At 35.2% G+C, this 24,608-nt stretch overlaps 1 protein-coding gene across 1 annotated transcript; it reads left to right on the top strand.

The window, feature by feature from the left end:
- The first annotated feature begins 1,968 nt into the window (after nucleotides 1-1,968).
- On the top strand, nucleotides 1,969-24,245 carry LOC132550148 (squamous cell carcinoma antigen recognized by T-cells 3-like). Its single transcript, XM_060214164.1, has 23 exons — nucleotides 1,969-2,166; nucleotides 4,182-4,308; nucleotides 4,872-4,976; nucleotides 5,328-5,512; nucleotides 6,277-6,382; nucleotides 7,035-7,159; nucleotides 7,660-7,815; nucleotides 8,851-8,989; nucleotides 9,297-9,341; nucleotides 10,678-10,740; nucleotides 12,087-12,142; nucleotides 12,783-12,892; nucleotides 13,276-13,388; nucleotides 13,721-13,797; nucleotides 14,254-14,511; nucleotides 14,829-15,051; nucleotides 15,375-15,508; nucleotides 16,067-16,150; nucleotides 16,649-16,753; nucleotides 17,307-17,396; nucleotides 20,973-21,056; nucleotides 21,652-21,815; nucleotides 22,151-24,245. Exons 1-23 carry the CDS (start codon nucleotides 1,969-1,971, stop codon nucleotides 22,344-22,346), a joined length of 2,943 nt encoding a protein of 980 aa, XP_060070147.1. The 3' UTR covers nucleotides 22,347-24,245.
- Nucleotides 24,246-24,608: the final 363 nt, after the last annotated feature.

Here is a 24,608-nt window from a genome sequence, read left to right on the forward strand (position 1 = left end):
TCTGAAGCTAAGTTTAATGATAAACTGATATTATTTGTGGGACTTCAAGTTATGTCTAAATCAGATTAGATTTAGGAAAGGATACCTAATAAGTATGCATATATATTAACAGATGACACTGATAGTCAAACTCAGTCTTAATGACCTCAAGATGCATCTGCTGACCAAGTTTCACCCAAATTGGATGATATTTGGGGAAGTTAGAACACGGAAACGAAAGTGTGACAGACGGACGGACGCATGTACGCCTGGACGAACCCAAATTAATATCCTCCATTTCGGTAAAAGCAGGGGATAATTAAAAAGAGATGGCTAGAGTTCACACCTGTTCAGGTAAACCACAGGGGGTCTCAGTTGGGACTTTACACACGCGTCCTTCGAAATAATTTACCATATGCACGCATATAATAAAATGTTATGTTTTTATTCCTAAGATATTTTTGACCTGAATTGTAACACTGCTTTTTATAACAATAATTGAAGACAATTCATTTTTTTGTGATTTTGAGGATGGATAATCATGCTGTCACGGATTCAAATTCGAAATAAGTCCGACATGCTATGCACCGTATAATTCTACGGAAGCGTATTCCGGCCACGTTGTGTTTTATTTTATCTTGAAATTTCCAGTTAGTAATCCGAAATTTTGAGATATTAACGCGAAATTTCGAGATAGCAACGCGAAATTTAGAGATAGCAACTCGAAATTTCGAGTTAGTAATCCGAAATTTTGAGTTAGTAAGTCGAAATTTCGAGTTTGTGAAATTTTGAGATATTAACCCGAAATTTCGAGATAACTAACGTCACTATGTCCTAACACAGGATACACGTTAGGTACAGTAGAGCAAAATAATGAATTAAACAGCGCCTTACAACAGCTTCGTCCTTATTCCTCTCGTCAGCGATAATAATGGTTAAAATTTTAAAGCCCAATACGCGACTATGGCAAATCCAAAACGATCGAAAGACACTGGAGGATTGTCCCTTGTGTTCAACTTCCAGTGTAATTTCTATTAATAAAATTGATAAGTTTAACAGATAAACAAGATTCAATTCTCTTTTGAACGAAACATCGACATTTCAAATATAGTGAAAAGGTCTACAACCAATAACGTAATGGTGACACAGTGGTAAGATCCCTGCTCTCGACTGCAAAGTTCTTGGATCGAATATAAAATGAAGTATAAATGTCAATCTGATAATTCTTACATCGTCACAAAACGTCAGTGTATCTCTCTCTCTCTCTCTCTCTCTCTCTCTCTCTCTCTCTCTCTCTCTCTCTCTCTCTCTCTCTCTCTCTCTCTCATGTGTATGAAAAGAAATAGTAAAATATGGGAAAGTTGTGAGGTAAGGGATTATCCTTTTATTTACTATCTAATATATGATTGTAACATATCAATATATATAAATCATTTATGCTCGGCTTCGTTTGCTTCATACGATTTAAAGTAAATTAAATTTCGTTTATTTGCGTGCTCTGGGTTTTAAATCTGCAATCAGTGACGGGTTTCCTTACAAAAGAAATCTAATGGTACATGTCTTCATGAAAACGTTTATTTTTAGCATATGTTCAACAAGATCCATTGCACTGAAAATATGTTAAATTGACGACCTTGGCTAATATTGTCATTTTATAAAATTTGTGTACAGAGCGACATTACTGCTAATCAATATCATTGTCAATGCCAGGTGATTTTTTTTTTAAAAATACGACTTTTTACGATTTTATTTTCATACTTCATTAAGCCTAATAATACATCAAAAGCAGTTTTTCAAATTGAACAAAAATACGGACAAATATTTTCAATACTCCTATCAGATGTGCACGAAGTGAAGTTTTAATTATAACATTGCTCAACGGACTGTTGTAAAATCTATGCCGGGCTCCCCCGGACTGTATTAATATCGTCTACTGACCGACAGAACTCTTCAATTTGAAGTTTCGTTAGTTGCACGTTTGAAAACACAATGGCGGACCATGAGGAAAGTGAAAATACAATGATAACAGACGAAATTAATAAAGGAGAAGTGGGTGACGACGACAACCGAGATGAAGAAATGAAAAGTGACAATGAGGACAGTTCAGACTCTGATTCTTCGGTTAGTGACAGCGAGGACAACGAAGGCATTCAAAATGAGTTGAAAGTGCAAGACCTCTTGCAAAAGGTAATCGTGCTACATGTATCGTCAACTGGCGTACTAACATTGACAACGTAGATGCATACTATAACGTGTCCTTGTGCGTTGACTGTGTAACCCTGGTAAACTGTTACAACTGTAACCCGGGCGCTGACACCTATTTAATTCGTATGATAATAAAATACGATAGGTCATGTTAAATCGCAATATTAACCAACTATACTAAACAGATTGAGACACTACCTGTTCTAGTCATTTCGGCACCAAGATTTTTCGGCACCCAGTTGTTTCGGTACTTACAAAAGTCGGTTCGGTAACTGCAAAATGGTTTACACAGCTAGAGTGTCATTTTTTGAGCGAGCAGTTTTTCAGCAACGGAATGTTCAATATTTATTTAATGACAAAACACCATAAAGCACATAATTAAATACACCAAACATTTTTAAAAGTACTCAAAATATTTATTTTGGAAGTACCAAAAATAGGGGTGATGTACAGGATGTACATAATGTACTGCAGGATCAGAGTTATTACACTCATAAAATTCTGGACATTTTCAAACCAAAGCCACACACATGGCACATAGACTTCCTAAAGCAAGATACCATAGTCAAAATGAAAGCTAAACCAAAGCAAAGATAAACATACACAACTCAAATTTCTAGTATTGATATGACTACAAGGTTCGACAATAATGCAGAATGAAGCTTCAATGCCATAATGACATTCTGTTGAAAGTTTCAAGAAAGATAAAACACACAGAGAGTTTGGTTAATTGGTTGTTTCTTCATGAATTGTAAAGAATTTGGCACGGTGCAGCTTCTTCTTCCTGAGGGGAGGGGGTGTAAATATGCACTGGCGCATGAGGAGTATGGCTAAAACTCTTCTGGCAGTATTTGCAATTTGAAAACAGATCAAACTATAACATCTACAGCTGACTTGAGCATGCTGCTGTAATTGTCGTAAGCAGCTATTAAGGATTTGTGGGATATTTCCTGTGATTCTGTTGGCTGTTAGAATTTAAGTTCACTCCTTGCTGTCACCTGGTATCAAGTATCTTGCTCTTTCTATGTCCACTTAGTTAAGGATGACTTTAAACATCATGACAAGCCTGGATGTTTTATGGTGATGTTCAAGAGTGTTCCATTGAAGATCCTGCACCATGGTTTTAATGCACCTTGGGCTACGGTCCTTGTTATTGCCTGTTACATAACCGGCTGCCCTCCTTTGGACCCCCTTGAGAGTCTTGATTTGGACTGGTTGGTATGGATCCCACACTGTGCTGGCTTAATCCAAAAGTGCCTGGACCATTGTCTGATAAGCTATGGACATGATGTTTATATCCCTGGTGGTTCCTCTTGCTGAGTGCTAGGGTTCTGATGGCCTTGGTCTTAGAGATGTGATCATAACTTCCTCCAGAGAGTGGTCATGTAATTGATAGCCTGTCTAGAGTGGGCGCCGCTTGTTGGTCACATGAATCACTGTACACATTTACCGCTGGTGTTCCCAACATTGGAGTGACATAATGTCCTCTTGTAACTGTTTTGTGTTGGCTGTTCTTGATATGCTCCTGTACAGCAGGCAGTCATCCTAGAACAGCCGTGCATCTGACTGGGTGTGATCTGGCAAATCGTTGATGTAGGTTAGGAACAACAGTGGCCCCAGCACTGTCCCTTATGGCACTCTGAAAATGGCATAAGGATGGCTGGAGGTTGTACCATCTAGATTGACATACTGCATCCTCTTTGTTAAGAAGTCTTTGATCCATAGCCATGTGGTCCCTTGTACCCCATAGCAGTCAAGCTTGTGTAGTAGGCATTGGTGTGACATCTTATTAGACACGGAGAAGCTAAGTAGAAATGCACCTACTTGTTCCCCATGGATGAGTGACTTGGCAATACTGTCAATAGCGTCAATCAGCTGGGTCTCTCATGAATGTTTGCTTCTTAAGTCATGCTGCTTGTTTGTGAATATATGAAAATAAATGTAAGGAGCTGATAGCAATATATTCTAAATCTGTTGTAATTTGAATTTCTTCACAGATTGAGGAGAACCCATATATGTATGACTCCCACGTAGAATTGATAAAGATTCTGCGCCAGATGGGTGAGCTTGGTCGGCTCAGGGATGCTAGAGAGAAGATGAGTGAACTTTTTCCTTTGACAGAAGGTAATATATACCACACAATCATTAAGCTGCATCCCTAGTTTCCACATAACAAAGCTACTTATACCACTCATGTTTCCATGTAACAAAGCTACTTGTACCTCTCCTGTTTTCATGTAACTAATATGTCTGTCCAGTTTCTGTGTAACTAATATACCCACACCTGTTTTCCTTGTAAATAAACTGCATCAAGTGAGTTACCTCTCCTTCTTCCTTGTAACTGAAATTACAACTATTTCAATGTAACTCTATTGCATCTCCTGTTTTATGTAACTATACTACCTCTCCTGTTTTATGTAACTATACTACCTCTCCTGTTTTATGTAACTAAGTTTACTTTCCTGTTTTATGTAACTGAGTTACTTCTGTAACTAAGTTTGGATAGTCGGATAGTGCAGTGGTAACGCACTCTCATTTCACCTTAATGTGCGGGTTCGATTCCAGGAACGGGATGTGAAAAGACATGCCCGACCATATGGATTTTCCGTGGGTGTTACGGTTTACTCCCACTTCCATCCAGACCAAAAAGAGTGATTAATATAAGTTGGAAAAACTTTGTGTTACAGAGCTCTGGCTTGACTGGTTACGAGATGAGATACCACTGGCCACAGAGGAGACCGAGAGAAGTAAACTTGAACAGCTGTTTGAGAGGGCAGTCAAAGATTATCTGTGTAAGGATAAAAAAATAAAAAAATAAAAGTAAAAGTCTATCCTTGATGTGAAATGTATTGTATCAATGTAAAATGTTCTTCCTGGTAATTTGATTTTGGATCTGAATGGCTAAAAACTGGAACATAATGATTTCTCTCAGTCAGATTTTCAATGCTGGAAGTAAAGTTGCTTCATTAAGGTAGTCAGGCATATCACAATCACATGATACATTGTATCTTTATAATTTTATTTTAAACAAAGTTTATGAAACTTTTATTGATGTATCTTGTATCCTTTGGTTATGGAGATTTTTATGTGATGTGATTTATCAGTGTTATACAGAGTCATTATCAGATTTGTTTGGTTTAAAGCTGTACAGATTTGGCTGGAGTATGTACAGTACTCCATAGGAGGAATGGGCCTGAAGGGCGGTATTGATCGTATACGTGCTGTGGCAGAGCGTGCTCTGACTGCTGCCGGACTTCATGTCACTAGAGGGGCCTACCTGTGGGAGGCCTACCGTGAGTTTGAGAATGCAATTCTGGCAGGTTTACTGGTAAATATATAAATATAGATTGTTATGATTTTGGTATAATATAGTTTGCAAGCACCTGTCTAAGGCATATTATTTTAAAAGAAGTTGTCTCTAAACCATATTTATCCAACAAAAAGCCCATGCCTTGCAATAAGCCCACCCCTAACTAGTGCTATGCAAAAACAAACAAAAGTTATTTGTCCTGTAATACTGTTGGGTAACTCCAATCTCTGACTCAAAATTACATATTAACTTCCTTTTGCCTAATATGCCTTTTGTTGACTTTATGTGTATGCCATCTACTGGTGTTGGTGAATTTTTAGAAAGCTGCATATTTTGTGATCATTAATAGGTTTTCTTCTTGATAGTTGAAATAATCAAGAGTGACATGTCATATTTTGGAAAAACATTAAAATTACATTATTGTGATATTTTGGGCTTGTTATGAAATAATTTTTTGTTAATATTTGCTGTCTCTAAGTATATATGTCATTGCAAAAGATTTGTGTTAAAACCATGAAAAAACTACTTCAAACTTTCATATTTCTTTTTTGCAATTCATTGCTTGAGAAATATGTCTAGTTTGAAATGACCTGTTACGATGGTGAGAAATTGTTCTAATACTTTTTTAAATTCAATTAGTTTTAGGTATGTAATTTACCTTATCATATTGACTAAATTTATGAAAATACATTATTATATCAAATGACAAAATGCCAAGTATGATTTTGAAATTTAAAAAAAATTTGACAAGATTAAGTTTAATGCTGTAATAATTGTTTTAGCCACAACCTGGTCAGGTAGCCACCCAAGAGCAGGAGGATTTGTTCAAGGCCCAACACCAGAGAGTGAACTCCCTTTTTAAGCGACAACTGTCCATTCCTTTGTTTGGTAAGTGTTAAAAAGCCCACCGTTAAAATATGAATTATCTGTTTATGTCAGAGAGGGAGCATGAGGAATGAATACCACTTTCAAGGCACACAAATTACCCACTCCTGGCATGGGGAGGAGGTGATGAACGATAACAGTGTGGGACTCTTTCCAGGCCCCACTAATTGGAATGAGAACACTAACCCTTAACAGGTATCCATTTAAGGCCAATTTGGTTAATCTATTTTAACTGAGAACTTTTCATTCTTTTGTTTGGTAAATTTTAAAGGCCTGTCACCAGAAAATAAACTCCCTGTTTCAGTGACAACTGTCTTTTCCCCTGTTTGATATGTTTCAAAGGTTCAGAAGCAGTAACACAATAGTTATGTTTGTTAAACATGATGATTATATATTGTTCAGGAAAGCAAACATTGATTTATTGGTAAAGATTTTTTGATACAATAATTTTGTTATTTCATTGCCTGACACCTGTTGTTTATCATATCCACTATTGACTTATTTCACACTTTGTGTACAATATTCAGTGACAGGAAGAATTATTTGTGAATATTTGTTTTAATGTGATATGGCTTCTGGACAATGGCTGATTTGCTGTTCAGAAATGTTGATAGTTTAGTAACATTATAAAGAGCTGACAATGTGTCTGCTGTAGATATGACAGAGACCTACAGTGAATACCACGACTGGCTACAGGAGAAGTTAGACAACTATACAGAACAAACCTACAAAAAAGCCTGTACTAGACTGGACAGGATCAAACCTCTGGAGGAGTCATTGGTCAGTTGATATGTTGTGGCGAGATTACTGAATGTGGTGGTACAAATTGTTTTGTTTGTTATATCCTGGCAACAAAGTTGTCTGTCAGTCTGTAAACACAATGATGTACTGGCTACTCCTAATCTGCTAAATTGATTTCAACGATATTTGCTTGCTATAATCCTTATTGTAGATGTGCGTAATCTATATCAGACTGAGGGTTGAGTTAACACACCTTTTTGGAAAGTAATGTGCTCACTTTGCAGGGTGGAGGGAGAGTTCTGGTTTAAGATCACTTACAACAAACATGTTACATAATTAGCATCACAACTGTTATGGTATTCAGGTGACAAGAATGCTGTATGATGTACAAGAAGTTGAGTTCATGAATGATATCTCTTTCTATGTAAGAATGTGAATGACAATCTTATCAAAGTTATTTATTGATAGTTATTACACTTTATAAACATTGAATTATGGTTTGTTGTGATTGATTGATAAGGTCAGGTCTGTTGTTACAGGAATCCAGCGAATCACCAAGACTTGAGGAATACAGGGCTTATATAGAATTTGAGCTGAAAGAGGGGGATCCAACCCGCATACAGTGTGTGTTTGAACGTGCCATACAGGAAAATAGTCTCAACTCAGACTTGTGGCTTCAGTACACTAAATACTTGGTATAAAGCATCTTGAGCTGCATGATCTCATCATCTAGTTGCTATACAAATGACAAATATGAAGCAAATTTAGAATTGTCAGTCATTCAGGGTTTCTAATATTTTGTTTTAATTGCCAAATGTGTATATAAATCATTCTGATATTGCTTTGAGTTATCAGTAATTAAAATACAAGTGATTATAAACGTAGGTATCTTAACTTACATTTGTACTGTTTCATGAACACTTCAAAGCATGCTTGTACAGTATACTGTAAACATGGAAATCTACAAGTGGGGAAATTTGTATTAAATACATAGAGGTTTTAAGCAGTGTAAATTTTCACTACATGTTTTGTGACACATAGGGTGTTTAAGAAACAGGTGTATGAATGTATGATGATTTGTGATTTGTTACCCAGAGGTTTCTATGAGCAGCAATAGAAAATTCTAAAAAAAATGGTGATTTAATTGTAGAGTATGACATCTGAACAGATTGGTTCTATCTTAAATAGAATTTTGAGCGTAGAGTAATATCATATTTCTAAGATTGAAATATTTTGAATGACTGCAAAACAAGATATATGACCTGAAGATAAACTTGTTCAGGTGGTCATAATGTGGAGAAGTTCTTCTAAGGATACCTCTCTAATTTGTCTGTATGTGGGATAGTTGAGGAATACTGTATATGGGATATTTTCGCCCATGTACCATATTACACAAATTTGCCTCATGCTCATTTCATCCTATTAGGATTATATAAAAGGATTATATAAGGGTAAGACATTTTCACCCTTATCTTTTATTTGTCCCGCTGTTCATGGGTGAAAAGGGTTAAAATTAGACAGAAGTGAAAATTTTCAGGTATAAAGTACTTGAAACAAAGTAGAAGGCTACATTACAACATATTTCTAGATATCCACTGTTTGGTTTCTTCTAATCAATAAATAAAAGCAGCATACTGAGTAGGAAAATCATACCTGTTAACATATGAATACCAATGTCATATGCTTATGTATTTAAACTGTGTATAAAGCTATGACCTGTTGTTGTGTAGGATGAGAAGTTGAAGGTCAAGTCAGTGGTGCTACCTGTGTATGAACGATCTGTTCGGAACTGTCCTTGGTGTGGAAAACTCTGGCACAAATACATGCTTGCTATGGAACGACATCAAGAACCTCATGATAAAATCAAAGGTCACATTTCTTTTTTTACCTTTGTTTGACCTAGAAATAAGTTTGCTTTAATAAATCATTCATTTCTGTAGGTGATTTATTTTCATTGATTTGATGATTACTCTTAATCCAATGATTGGAATAAGACCTCTTTGTATCCACAAGAATAGGGGCTGATTCAAACAAAAAAATTGAACAAATATTGCCAATATTTTTAAAAAGAATTAGTTAGGTTTCAGATTTCAGTTATTGATGTAATATCTTATTTATAATTTTTGATTTAGAAGTTATTTGATAATGAATGATTTTTTATAGCATTGTTTTACAGATCATTGTAAACATTGGATGAACATGACAGCAGGCTGGGATGAAGGTCTGTATAGGACTTATTACAATACATGGACTGTGGCTGTGTAATAAACAAAACCTCATTGGTAAGGTTTGTGCTACGTAAACCATTTCATTTGATCACTTCCCAACATTTAACAGAAAGAAATGAGTTGTGTACTACCACTCCGAGATTTTAAACAAGAACGAAAAATGGATGTTTTTTAGCCATTGTCGTCTGCAGTGCGCCGTGCGTTGTGCTTCGTCCTCATTCAAAAAACTTCTTCTCAAATACTAGAAGGCCTAGGGGGCTAACACTTGGCCCATAGCATGCTGGAATGGAGCCCTACAAAGTTTTTTCAAATTAATGACCTTGACCCACTTTCAAGGTCACAGGGGTCAAATATGTTAAAATATACAAATGACTTCTTCTCAATAAGCAAAAGTCCATGAGTGCTGATATTGGGTCTGTAGCATGCTGGGATGAAGGGCTACCAAGTTTGTTCAAATAAAAACCTGACCCACTTTCAAGGCCATAGGGGTCAAATATTTGAAATTTTTAAACAATTCAACAACCAAAAGTCTCAGAATTGATAGTTATTGATGAAATACTAAGTTTATATTTTGACTTTAAAACTTATATTGAAAATATACAACTTTTTTCAATAAGCAAAAGTCCAAGAGTGCTGATAAAGCACTTCAGTCAGGTTTTAGTGCAAATGTGTTCAAGTGAATGACCTTGACCCACTTGGTGTCAAATATGTAAATCTGTAAACGACTTCTTCTCAGTAACCAAAAGGCTCAGAGTGCTGATATTGGGCCTGTAGGATGTGGGATGAAGGTAACAAATTTATTCAAATGAATAAAGCCCACTTATTACAAATACATGGACTGTGGCTGTGTAATAAACAAAACCTCATTGGTAAGGTTTGTGCTACGTAAACCATTTTTTATGTCCAAAATCTCAATTCCTTTTTAAGGTTATAAGAAATGAGTGTGAACTACTACATGGGAAAATCTTTTCAGGATTTCTCAATTTCATGTTGAAAGAGTAGGATATATTTTCTTAATTCATTCTCATCTTAGCATACAATTTGTCAATTCTGCAAGTGGAGTCTCCCTTTCTTCTGACTTGACCACTTTATCAAATTAACAGCTTCTTATTGTATATGATATCTGTATTTGCAAATGCTGTGTATTTATTGGTGAGATGGAGAAAGCATTGATATTTAAACGCTGTTCAGCTACTATTTTTTACATACCTTACATGTTAAAGAAATATGCCAATTTGTTGTGAGTGCCACTAGATATAGTTTAGTAATCTATGCCAACATGTTGTATTCAAATCTGGATATTATTAATATTGTTATTTTGACCCTCAGAACATGAAGAAGAATTGGAGCTGTTTCGTCTGACACTTGAGAGAGCTGTTGAACACTTAGCTGGTAATTCAAACTTTGGGATACTGCAATTCAATCAGATTATGTGCAGATGTTTAAAAAAAAATACAGAAGAAATACTCCTGCACATGACAAATGCCTCAATACAGCATTTCCATCCATTGTATTGTACATCCATCTGTCCATCCATCTGTCATAAACTTTTATTGCCTGGAGATCTCCTCCTTCAGTTTTCGATCAGTCTTTCCCAAAACTTGGTAGGCTTCACCAGCATGACATGAATTTGTATTTCCCTGAAAGGCAGCATGTTTCAATGGTATTCAGAGGAGTTACTGCCCCTTGTTGTTTTCGAAAAGCTAATCTTGTCCAAAGATCACCTCTCTGAGTTTTCAATCAATTTCTTCTCAGATTTGGTAGCCTTAATCACTATGACATGATGTGTTTTCCTGAGCGTCAGTTTGGTTTGACAGTATTTGAAAAGAGTTACTGCCCCTTGTTGTTTTCGTAATGTTCATATTGTCTGTAGATCAGTTCTCTCAGTTTTCAATTAATTTCATATGAGTTTGGTAGGCTTAAGCACTCTGACATGAAGTGGTGATTTACTACACCACATTTTGATTCAAGAATTTTTTAAAGGAGTTATTGCCCTTTGAATTTTTAGCATTTTAATTTTACAAGGAGATCTCCTTCCTCAAACTTTCATCAACTTCTCTGTGGAATTTGTAGGCTTTATGGATGTTACCCGAGATTGTGTTTTACTTACTGGCATTGTGAATTTACAATTTTGGAATGAGTTATTGTCCATTGTATTGATCATCTTCAGTTTGCAACCATTTTGATTAAAATTTTGTAGACTTAAAAACCTCAACAGGAGATTGTGTTCTCTTGAATAATGTTTTAATTCAACATTTCAAAAATGTTTATTTCCCTTTGCTCTCTTCAGCATTTTGAATTTGTCCAGAGATTTCTTTCAGTTTAAACATCTATCATTGTTTTCCCTCCAGACAATTTGACTTATCATTACCATTTTCATACTTGTATACTTTTTTATACAACAAATCTTGAATATTTCTTTGGAATGGGACAGGCGTATATTGTTCTGCCTGCCAGTATGCTTCTTTGAACATTTTATGGGAAACATGTATTTTATTGGTCTGGTGTGATCTTTATTATATCTTCATCATAACTGATAATGGAGAAAAGACTACAGGACAGTGTTTAGATATTGTGCGCTCTGTGTCACTCTTGCAGTCCTTTTTCCAAAATTAAGGTGATATTTCAGGCCTTGATATATAAAATCAGTGTTAAAGGAAAATATAAATTCATACCTAACTTTGGCTTTGGTAATGAGTTCTGTTCTTCCTAATATAGTTGTGTGTTTTTTCTTACAGATTATGAAGATGGTGACCCATTTGGAACATTAAGGCAATACTGGGCAAATATTGAGGTAACTTTATATTGGAATATTACGGTAATGCTGAGCAAATATTGAGGTAACTTTACTTTGGAACATTGCAATACTGGACAAATATATTTTCAGATCACCAACATCATATGGTTTACCCTCCATATTGCCCTGCATCTGTTACATTAACTTTATTTATCCAGTGGACAAGTACTGGATGATTTTTTTTCAAATTTCACATGTAACTTAAAGTTTATATGTTTATTTAGAGACGGAGAAATTGTTTCTGCAATGCTGCCCTTTCTAAAGCTTGTAAAAATAATTTTCCTATGATGAGCACTATAGTTATCAACTATATATATATATTTTTAATTAAGGACAAGAACAATGTTGATAAGGAGTTTGTTTCTTGTTCCTCATACTGTATATCACTGCTGGCAAAGACTTGACCTGGTTATGTTTATTACTGCTGGCAAAGTCTTAAACTGGTTATGTTTATCACTGCTGACACAGACTTGACCTGGTTATGTTTATTACTGTTGGCAAAGTCTTAAACTGGTTATGTTTATCACTGCTGACAAAGACTTGACCTGGTTATGTTTATTACTGTTGGCAAAGTCTTAAACTGGTTATGTTTATCATTGCTGACAAAGTCTTAACCTGGTTATGTTTATCACTGCAGGCAAAATTCTGTAAGAATGTGGTAAAAGCTAGAGAGATATGGAACGAGATCATGACTGAAGGACACGGCAACGAGGCTACAATGTGGCTTGAATTTTACAAAATGGAGAGGTATTTTTATAATATTTTAATTATGACGTTAGTATACAGAATTTCCTCATTGTGCTGTGACTGTTTGCTTTGATGAAACTACCTGACCATTCTGAAATTATTTGAAAATTAATTTTTCAAAATTTTTCTTTTATTGTCATTATGAAACAAAGGCATTCAAATCAAATGACTATCAGTGTGGTTTTCTGTACCGGGTCAGATATATATATCACTCAGAGGAACAAAAGAACAGCCTGATGAAATTTGCTTATTTATTTGATTTTTTAACAATTTGATTTCTGGCAGTCATCAGTACTCTATGGTGAGTAACAACCTGCAAGAAGTCAGACTACCAGACATCGGCTATAGGATGCAACCATTTCAAATATTTTTCCTCATTTCAGAATGTATGGAAACAACAAACATTGCAGGAAAGTGCTGACAAAGGCACTCAACTCTGTTACAGACTGGCCGGAGAGCATAGTAGAAGCTTACACCAATTTTGAAAGGGAAGAAGGTACCAGTACATTGCAAAAAAAGTTTGTAAATCTTAAAAGTTGACAAAAATATAAATGATAGAACCAATGCTGTGGTTTATCTACGGGCTGATCCAGGTGCCCTATACTCTTCAGCTTGATACCAGAAGGTATGCAGGGTGTTTTTGTCATAGTGATAATCAACCCAGGGTAAAACAACTAAACTGCTTCAGAGTTTTAGTTCTCAATATATTACATGTATTGAAGAACTCAAACTCAGAAGGTGTTGTAGTTGTTTTACTCTAGATTAAAAGTTTATATATACATATAAGTTCATCAGTCTAATTGAGGATGTATTATTGTTACTGAACAGGTAACATGGAAGATTATGACATTGCTGTAACAAAATGTGAGGCACAGATGGCAAGGATCATGGAGAGACGGCAACAGGTATCTTTTTAACTTTTTTACACTTTCTTAGATAATTCAACATTCACGGGTGACTAGATACATAATTCAACATTCACGGGTGACTTTACACTCTACTTCTTGTGTAGTTACAATTTTAGAATGTATTTCAACTTCTTGTGTAGCTACAATTCTATATTTTTTTATGGCTAGAAATATCATTCTACCTTCATTTGTGACAAGGTATCTACTACTACATTCACTTGTAACTGGATATATTTCTGCATCCACTGGTGACAAGATATGCAATTTCAAAATTCACAAGTAAAAGTTGCCATAATCTTTGAATTATTACGAAGATGATTTGCCTTGAAAATTAGATGTATTACTGAAATGACCAATTATCTGTCTTTGTCTATTTCACGTTACACTGTTGAGAAGTTGACAATAAGAAATACATGGTTGATGATAGAACTAACCGATGGATTGTATTCAAAGGCAGCAGAGAAGGAGGCAGCTATTATGGAGCAAAAGAAGCAGGGGAAAAGTGATAAAAAAATCCAGAAAAAGGGTCAGAAAAGCACAAATCAACAAAGAACCAATCAGTTTCATGGCAAGCAAAGGTCAGAGGCTGATCAGAGTCAAAGGTCAACTGGTGAACAAAGTTCAGGAGTGAAATCAAGATTAACAGATCAACCAGAAAAAAATGTGGAAGATTCAGAAAATGTTGGACAAAAGAAAGGAGAAAAAAGAAAGGTAAAGCAATATATTTGCTCAAATTTTATCAGCATTTACAAAAAGTTGTGCCTCTCAGTCTGTGTTCTTATAGTGTTATATCAAATGATGCCTGACAAACTTGTTGTGATGAACGCTCATTAAAATGCAAGTTGATGAGAAATTCATAACATACCAAAGATATATATTGCCATAACCTATTTTGAACAGACCCATGGTGGAGGAAAAGAGATATGTGTGTGTTTTTCAGATGCCACGCTTCAGAATTAAAATTTCACATTAGTCTATGGTTTTGAATTGATAAAGGTTTAAATGTCACATTCTTGTCTGTTTCACAGTTAGAAGAATCAGTTGATTTTAAGGTTCCACCACCTCCAGGCTTCAAGGGGCCAAAGTCTACCTCCCAAGGTCCACCGCCAGGCTTTAAAGGACCAAAATCTAGTTCTATGGGTCCTCCACCAGGCTTCAAAGGACCAAAACCTGGTTCTATGGGTCCTCCACCAGGCTATAAAGAACAATCAAACAATACGTCAGAGACGCCTGCAAAGAAAGCAAAACTAGGTATGTTTATACAATTTACAGAAAAGAACTGTGTAATGAAATGGAATTGATTATTGATTAAGCTTTGATCAGAATATTTTTTAAGTTTGATGTTGGTTTGAAAAAAATCTGATTTAAAAACTAGTGCTTTTATACCAGCATGAAACAAAAACAAAAAATTCTGTCCTAACTTTAAATTAATTATTCACCAAATAATCATTTTTCAGAAACAAAGCCGAAGACATCAATTAAATTGAAATCCCTCCTTTAATCATGAGTCAAACACAAAATTTATAAGTTGAAGACATTTTGTTTGGTGTTGTAATATTGCATTTTGCATTTAGATTCCGACACCACAGGACAGCATGGCGGTGATGGTGACTTCACTGCAGACCCAGCCATGCAGAACAGGACAGCCTTTGTCAGTAACCTTGACTTTTCTATAGGCGAGGAGAAACTTGGTGAATTGTTCTCTTCGGTAAGATTTTTGAGAAAACAGATGTATACATTTCTGTGGTATGATGATATTGCTGATATAGTAAACATTGATAAGACTGATCCATTGAAATGGTGAATAGTTTGGTCCCATAACTGTTACTGTACTAGAATGTATTTATGATAATAATTGATTTGTTTTATTATATGAACTGTGAATCGTCTTTACTAAAGAAGAAGATTTTGAGTATTGATCTTCTGAAGATTTATGGTTTAGATACTGAGTCTTCACATTATATTAAAAACTAGTTGGGTTTATATGTTTTAGGTGCTAACTTTAAAGATAATGAAATGGTATTTAACAAATTTTGCAACCCAGTTTTCAGAAAGTGATGGAAGAATATGGTTTTATTTCCTGTCTTAAATTTTACTTTTCGTGTGGAGTGAAAAAAATGATATGGTCACTTGGTAGATACTATAAATATGACCAGTAATATCTGTAAAATCCATCCAATCTGTGGAAAGAAATAAAGATCAAAGTTACTTTTCAATCACACCTGAAACAGATGTTCTTTTCAACTTACTATTGTTTTATTTTCAGTGTGGTGAACTTACAGACATTAGGATTGCAAAGAATTTCAAAGGCAAATCAAAAGGGTTTGCTTACATAGAGTTTAAGGACGAGGTAAATAAATTTTCAGTTATCTGGAGATGCCATATTGCCCTGCATAGGTGGTCTATGGATACTGGTCCATCTGTCTGTCCTTAAACGATTCTTATTATCACTACTTCTTGAGAAGTACTGGATGGGCCTTTTTTCAATTTTTAGAACTGTAAGAAAAACAAAATACTGACAGGTAATGAACTTTTATTTGACAGTTAGAGATTATTGTTGCTACTTCTTGAAAGGAGTTCTCAAATTTCTTATAATTATGAGCAAATAAAAGGAAAGCAAGAGAGGAGAAAATTTCCAAACTTTTAAGAACAAATTTGTTTTCATCAGTCTATTATTATTATAACAATTGTATCTTGATGACCCGGATGGAAGTGCGCGAGGGGGTCTTACTGTGGGAAGAAATCAGAGTACTTGGGGGGAAAACCCTAGTTTCCCCCCACCACCCCACCCCACCTCTCTCTCTGACCACCCACTTAATCCATCCTGTATGGGATACTTCTGTTCTAGTTCGGTGCAATGAATGCCATAAAGCTTGACCGAAAGTTGGTGGAGAATCGTCCAATGTATGTCTCAAAGTATGAGGAGAAGGGCAAAAACAAGGCACAGTTCAGAGTAAGTATTGTTAAATAAATTACACTAGTTTAGAGTAAGTTCTGTTACAATAAATCACAGTTAGTACATGATATATATATCTTCTGTTCATATTTTATTTAAATATCTGTTTCAGTCTCACTTATAACTGTTAACTGTTAGAAAGAAATATTATGATAATTTACATCCCAACACATGCAAGCTTTAAAGAGACAGAAGTGTGAAAATTGACAAAAATGTAAAAATGATTAAAAACAAAAAAGAGGAATCATTTTGTAAAAAACAGTGAATATCTTTATGAAATAATGATTTTTTTTTATCAAACATGCATTTTATTACTTTACTTGCCAACAGTATGATAGAAAATGTTTTTGCATGTAGATTTTGCTCATTACCCTCTCTAAGATCTATAGGTGTATCAGAGGTTGTTTCATAAAATATTGAGATAAGATAATGGTAATCTTTGAGAAAAAATATAGCATTAAATCAGATGCACAGATATGGACTTGATCTTTAAAGCATACAGTGATATAGATCTGAAATAATGCTTCACTTTTTAATCTGGTCTTTTTAGTATTCTACCAGTATGGAGAGGAACAAACTGTTTGTGAGTGGTCTCCCTTTTACCTGTACTAAGGACGCTCTACACGTCATGTTTGGAACGGTAAGGAAATAGGGCAATCATTAACCTTTCCTTGTAATCTACTGTGTGTTACTTATCCATAGTGATTCTTGTCACATCTATCCTGTATCACTTATCATATGTACATATGTAAGTTGTATTGTGAAGACATGTTTATTCAGTTGTGTCCAAGATTCAAGGATATGGCAAAATTTCAACTTTTGATGTTAAAGACAGAAAAAGATTTTTAAAAAAAAAGGAATGAAATAAACACCTTGAAGAGTCTGATATTTTAACTTAATGATTAAGAGCTTGAAAAAGTAGTATGATAACTGATTTTGTCTGTTTTTTTTGCCATTTTCATGTAAGACTTTTGGCTTTTATCACAAATTTTATTTTGGTTCTCGAGTAGTTTGTTTAAATACAACAAATCTCTTTCACCAACCTCACTTCAATTTGAGTATCCTCTAAATCTTGATTGAGAGAGGCTTCCTAACCAATCACAGACCATGTCTACTACAAAAGCTGACCAAAGACTGCTTAATCATTCACAGACCTTGCTGACTAAAAAGGCTGACCCTCAACTTCCTGACGAATCACAGATATTGCTACCAATTCCAGACCTTGCTGAATACTTCAACTGAACCTATACTTCCTGACCAATCATAGACCTTGCTAACTGCTAAAGCTGACTCTAGACGTCCTAACCAGTCACAGATATCGTTGACTTCTTAAGCTAACCCAAGACTTCCATCCAATCACAGACCATGATGACTACTCAAGCTGACCCTAGACTTCCTGACCAATCATAGACCTTGCTGACTACTCATGCTGACCCTAGACTTCCTGACCAATCACAGACCTTGCTAACTACTAAAGCTGACCCTAGACTTGATGACCAATCACAAATAATGCTGTGTACTTAAGCCGACCCAAGACTTCCATCCAATCACAGACCATGCTGACTACTCAAGCTGACCCTAGACTTGCTGATCAATCATAGACCTTGCTAACTGCTAAAGCTGATCTATGGCTTCCTGACAATCACAGACCTTGCTAACTACTAAGATGACCCCAGACTTCCTGATCAATCACATACCTTGCTAACTGCTAAAACTGACTCTAGACTGCCTGACCAATCCCAGACCTTGCTGACTAATAAAGCTGGCCCTCTCATGATCAATAACGGAGTGTGCTAACTTCTTAAGCTGATATTAGACTTCCTGACAAATCACAAATGGCTTGTCCTATTTTGTTGCTGTCCAGTCATAATTATGACTGATTACTAAAGCTGACCATACTTTCTGATCAATCACAAACCTTGCTGTCCTCTGAAAATGACTCTAATTTGGTTTTCCTTATACAAATCGATCTGTATAGTATGTGGCAGGTCTCTTACATGTTGTTCAACAAGGACGTTACCAGCTTCAGGGAGACATGGCCTCAAAATTGCCCTGGCTTTCAGATGACTTAGTCAGATCACTCCATGAACAAACAAACAGATAACCTCAAACTCTTGATACATTTTAGAACATGATGCTTCTTCCTTTATGACATAGATGGAGAAATGTTAGATAGTTTGGGAAATGTAAACATAACTCTCAAATGGTTTTCAGGATATAGTTGGCATTAATATGAATGAAACTTTAGATACAGAAACGTAATCAAGAAGTCGTAAAAATCTATTGGATGTCATTTTATAAATCTGCCACAAGATTACATTGATAATGACAATAAATGCAACCTGATGATCATTCAGTGGTTAAGTGCAATATAACCAGGACATACTAACTCAATCATAACAAGGAAATTCAGTAGACATTGATTGGTATGTCTAGCCTATTTATGGTATCATCATGTGTATCATAGATTGTAATGGGTTGTCTGAATGTTCTATAACCAGAAAATCTAATTATTTATGTAACATCACCAGGATGAAACAATTGATAATTCTCTTCCTGACTCAGCATGCTGTGTAGTACAAACTGTTTGTTAAATGGAACATGAAATGATACGGAAATGATACAGGAAGTAATGGGATTCTAGGTTCTAAGCTGTTTTACAGCTGAAACTTGTGCTGCCAATTTTTTTATTCAGTGACATTTTTTGTGTTACTATTATTTTCACACATGAAAACTTTAATATACTACAGTTATTTTTATAAAGAGACTCATGTATTTAACTCACATGGCCCAAAGGGTCAAGTAAGCTGATGAATATAACGCGGTGTCTTGTCCATCTGTTCGTCAACTTTTTCATACAGATTGCTACTAGTCATAAACGACTCTCAGGATTTTGACCAAATTTGGTCAGAAGCATCCCAAGGGAAATGGGAACAAATTTGTTATTAATGGTGGGTCTGGTTAGCAGGGGCCTGTGGGATGGGGTCCAAAAGGGAAAATTATAGTGATGATTGGGCTTTGCTCAAATGTAGTTTGAGGTGTTGTTAGGTGAAGTATATAAATGTGAAGTGTATAAATGATGGATCTTAGCCTCCTGCGGTGGGAGGGGCTGAGCCCAATAGAGGAAGTAGAGCAAATTCTTTAAAAATCCTATTCCTGTAGGAATGATTGGATTTTGCCAAAATTTAGTCTGAAGAGTTATTGGGTGAAGAGGGAATCAATTTTGTTTAAATGATGGGTCTCTGTACATTGGGGCAGGAGGGGAGGGGCCCACGAGGAGCAATAGAGCAAATTCTTTAAAATCCTACTCCTCCTGTAGGAATGTTTGGAATTTTCCAAATTTAGTATGAAACGTTATTGGATGAAGGGAAATCAGTTTTTGTATTCCAGGTAAATGGTGGGTCTCTGTCCCCTGGGGCAGAAGAGGAAGGCCCACTAGGGGCAACAGAGCAACTTCTTTAAAATCATACTCTTCCTGTTGGAATGAATGGATAATTCCCAAATTTTGTCTGAAGCATTGTTGGGTAAACCAGAATCAGTTTGTGTGTTAACACTAGATTCTGGCCCATTAGGGAGGGAAAGGCAGGGCAAAATTGGGGAAATAGAGCAAATTCCTTAATATCATGATTCTCCACTAGAAACGATTAGATATCACCCTAATTTGGTCAGAAGTATTCTTCATTGAAGCGGAACAAAGTTTATTTTAGGATTGGTTCTCAGTTCCTTGGGGCTTTAGGGGGAGCCAAAAAGGGGAAATTTTGCTAACGTACCAATAATTCCTTTTAACTCTTTTCTTCCCATATTTCATTTTTTTTTTCAAATTCTCAAATTGTTGAGACTTTTTTACCTGTGAATAGTTAGTTAGTTTTTTTTCCTGACATTTTGCTCCATCAACAGCTTAGGTAATTTTTAGGCATGCTCTCCTTATAGCAACTTGCAGCTAGCTCACTGAATAACATTGGCAAGGGCTGTCACATGCTGTTCAAAACTGAAAAGGAGTGACAGAACACTTACAGAAACATCAAACTACCTGTTTACAGCACAATATGTCCACATAATTTAACTGTGATATCCTACCAGTCCAGGGTTTTAAACATTTAAATGCTTGTTTGCCTGTTATTTCATGAACCCCAGGACAGATGTAGTTGGTGTTCACACCATATTGTCACACTATCTATTTCTACACTTGATTAGATTTTTTGGTATACCGTTACAGCATGGTCAGATAAAGGATGTGAGAATAGTGACATACAAGAGTGGGGCCCCCAAGGGACTAGCATATGTGGAGTATACAGATGAGGTGAGTTAAACTGAAGGCTACTTTTTCATGATCAATATAACATTGATATCAGGTAAATTTTGTATATTTTGAATTTCAGTTTATTGATAGTAAACTGTTTTTATAGCAGGGATAAATAAAATCTGATATTAAATAACATTGCCATAGTGTTCAGTCTGAGTACAATAAGGTAAAGGTAACACACTAACCAGTATGTAAAAACTATATATGTCGAGTCCCTTATTGCAGGATAAACAAAGAAATGCATTAAAACTTTTGATTTCACTGTTTCTGTCTGTCACCTTTACACTTAAAACTCCAGAATTTAACTTCAGATATAATTATATCACACAGAGAAACCATCGCTAATTATGTAATGTAAAAGAAAATTATTGGTGTATCATGTAAAGATGAGCATGTATTTGTCTGGTGAATTCAAATATTCACTGAGGACAAAGATTTTCTTAATATAAAAATATTTTTTATTTGTCCAACATTTAAGGATTAATGCATTTTGAAAGTTTGAATTTTAAAGATTCACAAAATATAGAAAGGTGATGGTGAATCAAATCTATCCCTGAATTCACATTGAGTTCCAATTGTTCATTGTTGACAGCAAGATGCAGCACAGGCGGTACTGAAGACAGATGGAATGATAATCGGTGATCACACCATTTCTGTCAGCATAAGCAATCCCCCAAGTCGTAAAACTCCACTCAATGAACGCGATGACCAAGTCTATACTCCTTCTCTTGGATCCGGCAAAAAAGAGACAGAGACGTAGGTTTTGTACAATCCATTTCCTTTTCTTAAAATAGTTAAATGGAGTATAAATATGGCTGATTTCTAGCTATACTATAGTCTAAATTCTTTAAATAAAACTAGAACTCATTCTCTTCTTTTCTTTGTCAATAAATCTTACATCATCTGGAATCTTTTAGACCACAGCTTAACTTATCAGGATATTTTCATTTTTGTCAAATTAGAATGTATATAATCTGAATGGAGATGTTTAGGACAGTTGATATTTGTTAAAATGAAATTTTACAAGAAAAAACAAACAATTGATAAATCATATTTAGTTGTATTTTGTACAACCTTGTTTATCTTATCAGGCGGGGAAAAGCAAGGACACAGCTAATGTTGTTGCCTAGATCCGTGAAAAAACCTGCAGTGAGTGGAGGACCTGTGAAAACTTCAAACGATCAAGACAGTGCTAGCAGAACAAAGAGTAATGGGGAAAGTACAAATAGTCAGAGCACCACGGGGATGAGCAACGCAGACTTCCGAAGTATGTTGTTGAAAAAATGAGTCAACCAGTGGACACCTAAAATAAAGTATTAATATGTAGTCGAGACAAGGCTGAAAAGAGGCTACCAGTGTTTGACCACAGTAAAAATGAAGAGACATTTGGGTAGATGATATGGCTGTTGTAAGTGTGACAGATGACCTCAGTAAAAACAAAGTGAACAGTTTACTTTACGAGTGATTGACCACAGCAAAAAAATGAGGTGACTGGTAGTAGAGTACAGATGAAGTGGGACGATGGTTGGTTAGAAGTTTTCCATCTCTGTGACTCCTCCTATCTCTAGGTGTTGTTTCACCAATGAATGTCAGTGTTCTGATGATGTGTGAGATGATCCGATTGTTTTGATGAAGTGAAATGAATGACAGATATATAGCAGAAAAAATAAATCACCATGATCAATGATTGTAAAAGTACATAAGTGTTCGTCTGAATGTCTACATCAGTAGTGCTACTGCAAGAGGAACTTTTGGGTGTCGTTGAAGTGGGAGACTGATTTATAATGAGAAAGGCAGTGTGATGTGATTTCTCTGATATCCGGACATCAATGTATTTTGGAGATGCAAGTATTTAAAGATTAAATGTATAAGTGTCTGTCAGTAATAAAATCTCTTTTGTCATACTCTTACCTGTACTTAGATGACCATGGTCACTTTGTAATAATGATAGCTGTTAGATTAAAAATATGGTCCTCGTTAATTCAAGTTTGTAACTTTTATGATACTGTTGTGGTTCTCGCTGAAAGTGCTTGTTATTATTTTGATTAAATTAGATTGATTATTTTTTAATTGGAAAAGTGATCACTTTCTGAGGTATGATTAGTTTTTTTTGGGGTGTACTACATGTGTACATACATGCATTATGCACATTGTGTTGGAGTCCTACAGTATATTTTATGTTGGGGTAATTAATGAGAACTATGAGATTGGAGTCCCAGGTGTCATACCTTTACTATTATAACATTTGACTCTAAGATGATTGTTGTTAAAGAAATGAAATATATTTGAATTTTACATCAGATGTAGATTTAAGGCCTTATTTGTGCTATTAATGTAGATGTTTCTGTCGTTAAGGCACTGTCTTTATATTCCCCACTCAGTAAAAGAGGGGTAATATTTGCTTTGTTTGTACAAATGTCTGTAGTACAAAGTTTGTTTGCCAGGTATTTCATACATCCCTTGACAGATATAATTTATATTACAATCAAAACACCAAACCACACATTCTACATCTGACTGGATTTTGGTGGTCATTGTCTAAGGTTAAAAGGTCAAAGGTCACACCAGACCTCTTTTGAAATAAAAGATTGTGTGCAAGATATCTTAGATAGACCCCTTAATTCATTTAGTTCATATTCACAACATACAAGTACCACACCATTAACTTTTTAAATTTTGATAGTCATAGGTCAAGGTCAAAGGTCATACTCTCCAACATTTGAAATAAAAAGCATGTTTACAAGATATCTCTTGAACCTGTTCACAGATTAAATTCATATTCACACCATAATTTCATAACATTAAATTTTACGCCTGATTAGATTTTGGTAGTCAGAGGTCAAGGCTGACGGGTTAAACGTCACAGTTGATTACATTTGAAATTTAAAGGTTTGGGGATGGAGTATATCTAAAACATTGCTATATTTATGTGTTTCTTATGAATTAAACTATATCTACAGACAAGATTTATTCAATTGTGTTCAGTTTTCTTAAACAGATAGTTGATTAAGATATTGTTAAGATTTTGTTAGGATTACCTAAGTTGGGTATACATGAAATAAAGAAAGACAACTCCATCTTTGATTTTATTTTTAAGACCGAGTGTTATTCAGTTTTATGTAGTTTAAAGAACTTCTTATCTTACTTGTGATAAGTAAATATCAGTGGAGATTTTAACAAACATGTGTTACATCATTGAAATATGATGAAATAAATATTGCTTAACTGTTGAAACACCTGCTGTTCTTGTTGTATTTTATACCTCCCTTCCCTTACAGATGTCTCAATGTTAATACATTACGTACAATGATGTATATTCATAACTCATATTGCACCCTTGTTTTGTTGATGATGCACATAAAGAACAATAGATATATTTGTACATTAGTATTGTCTTAATATTGAACACCAGAACTCAACAATGTACACTTCTGTCCCACTTCTGTCCAACTTCTGTCCCACTTCTGCCCCACTTCTGTCCCACTTCTGTCTGGTACCTAAATTTGTGCATTTGAAGATAACCCTGGTTTTGTATGTTTTACATGAATA

This window comes from Ylistrum balloti, unplaced genomic scaffold (assembly GCF_031769215.1).
Source record: "Ylistrum balloti isolate Yb309-2 unplaced genomic scaffold, AGI_CSIRO_Ybal_v1 Utg370104, whole genome shotgun sequence".
In the NCBI taxonomy this organism is placed as follows: domain Eukaryota; kingdom Metazoa; phylum Mollusca; class Bivalvia; order Pectinida; family Pectinidae; genus Ylistrum; species Ylistrum balloti.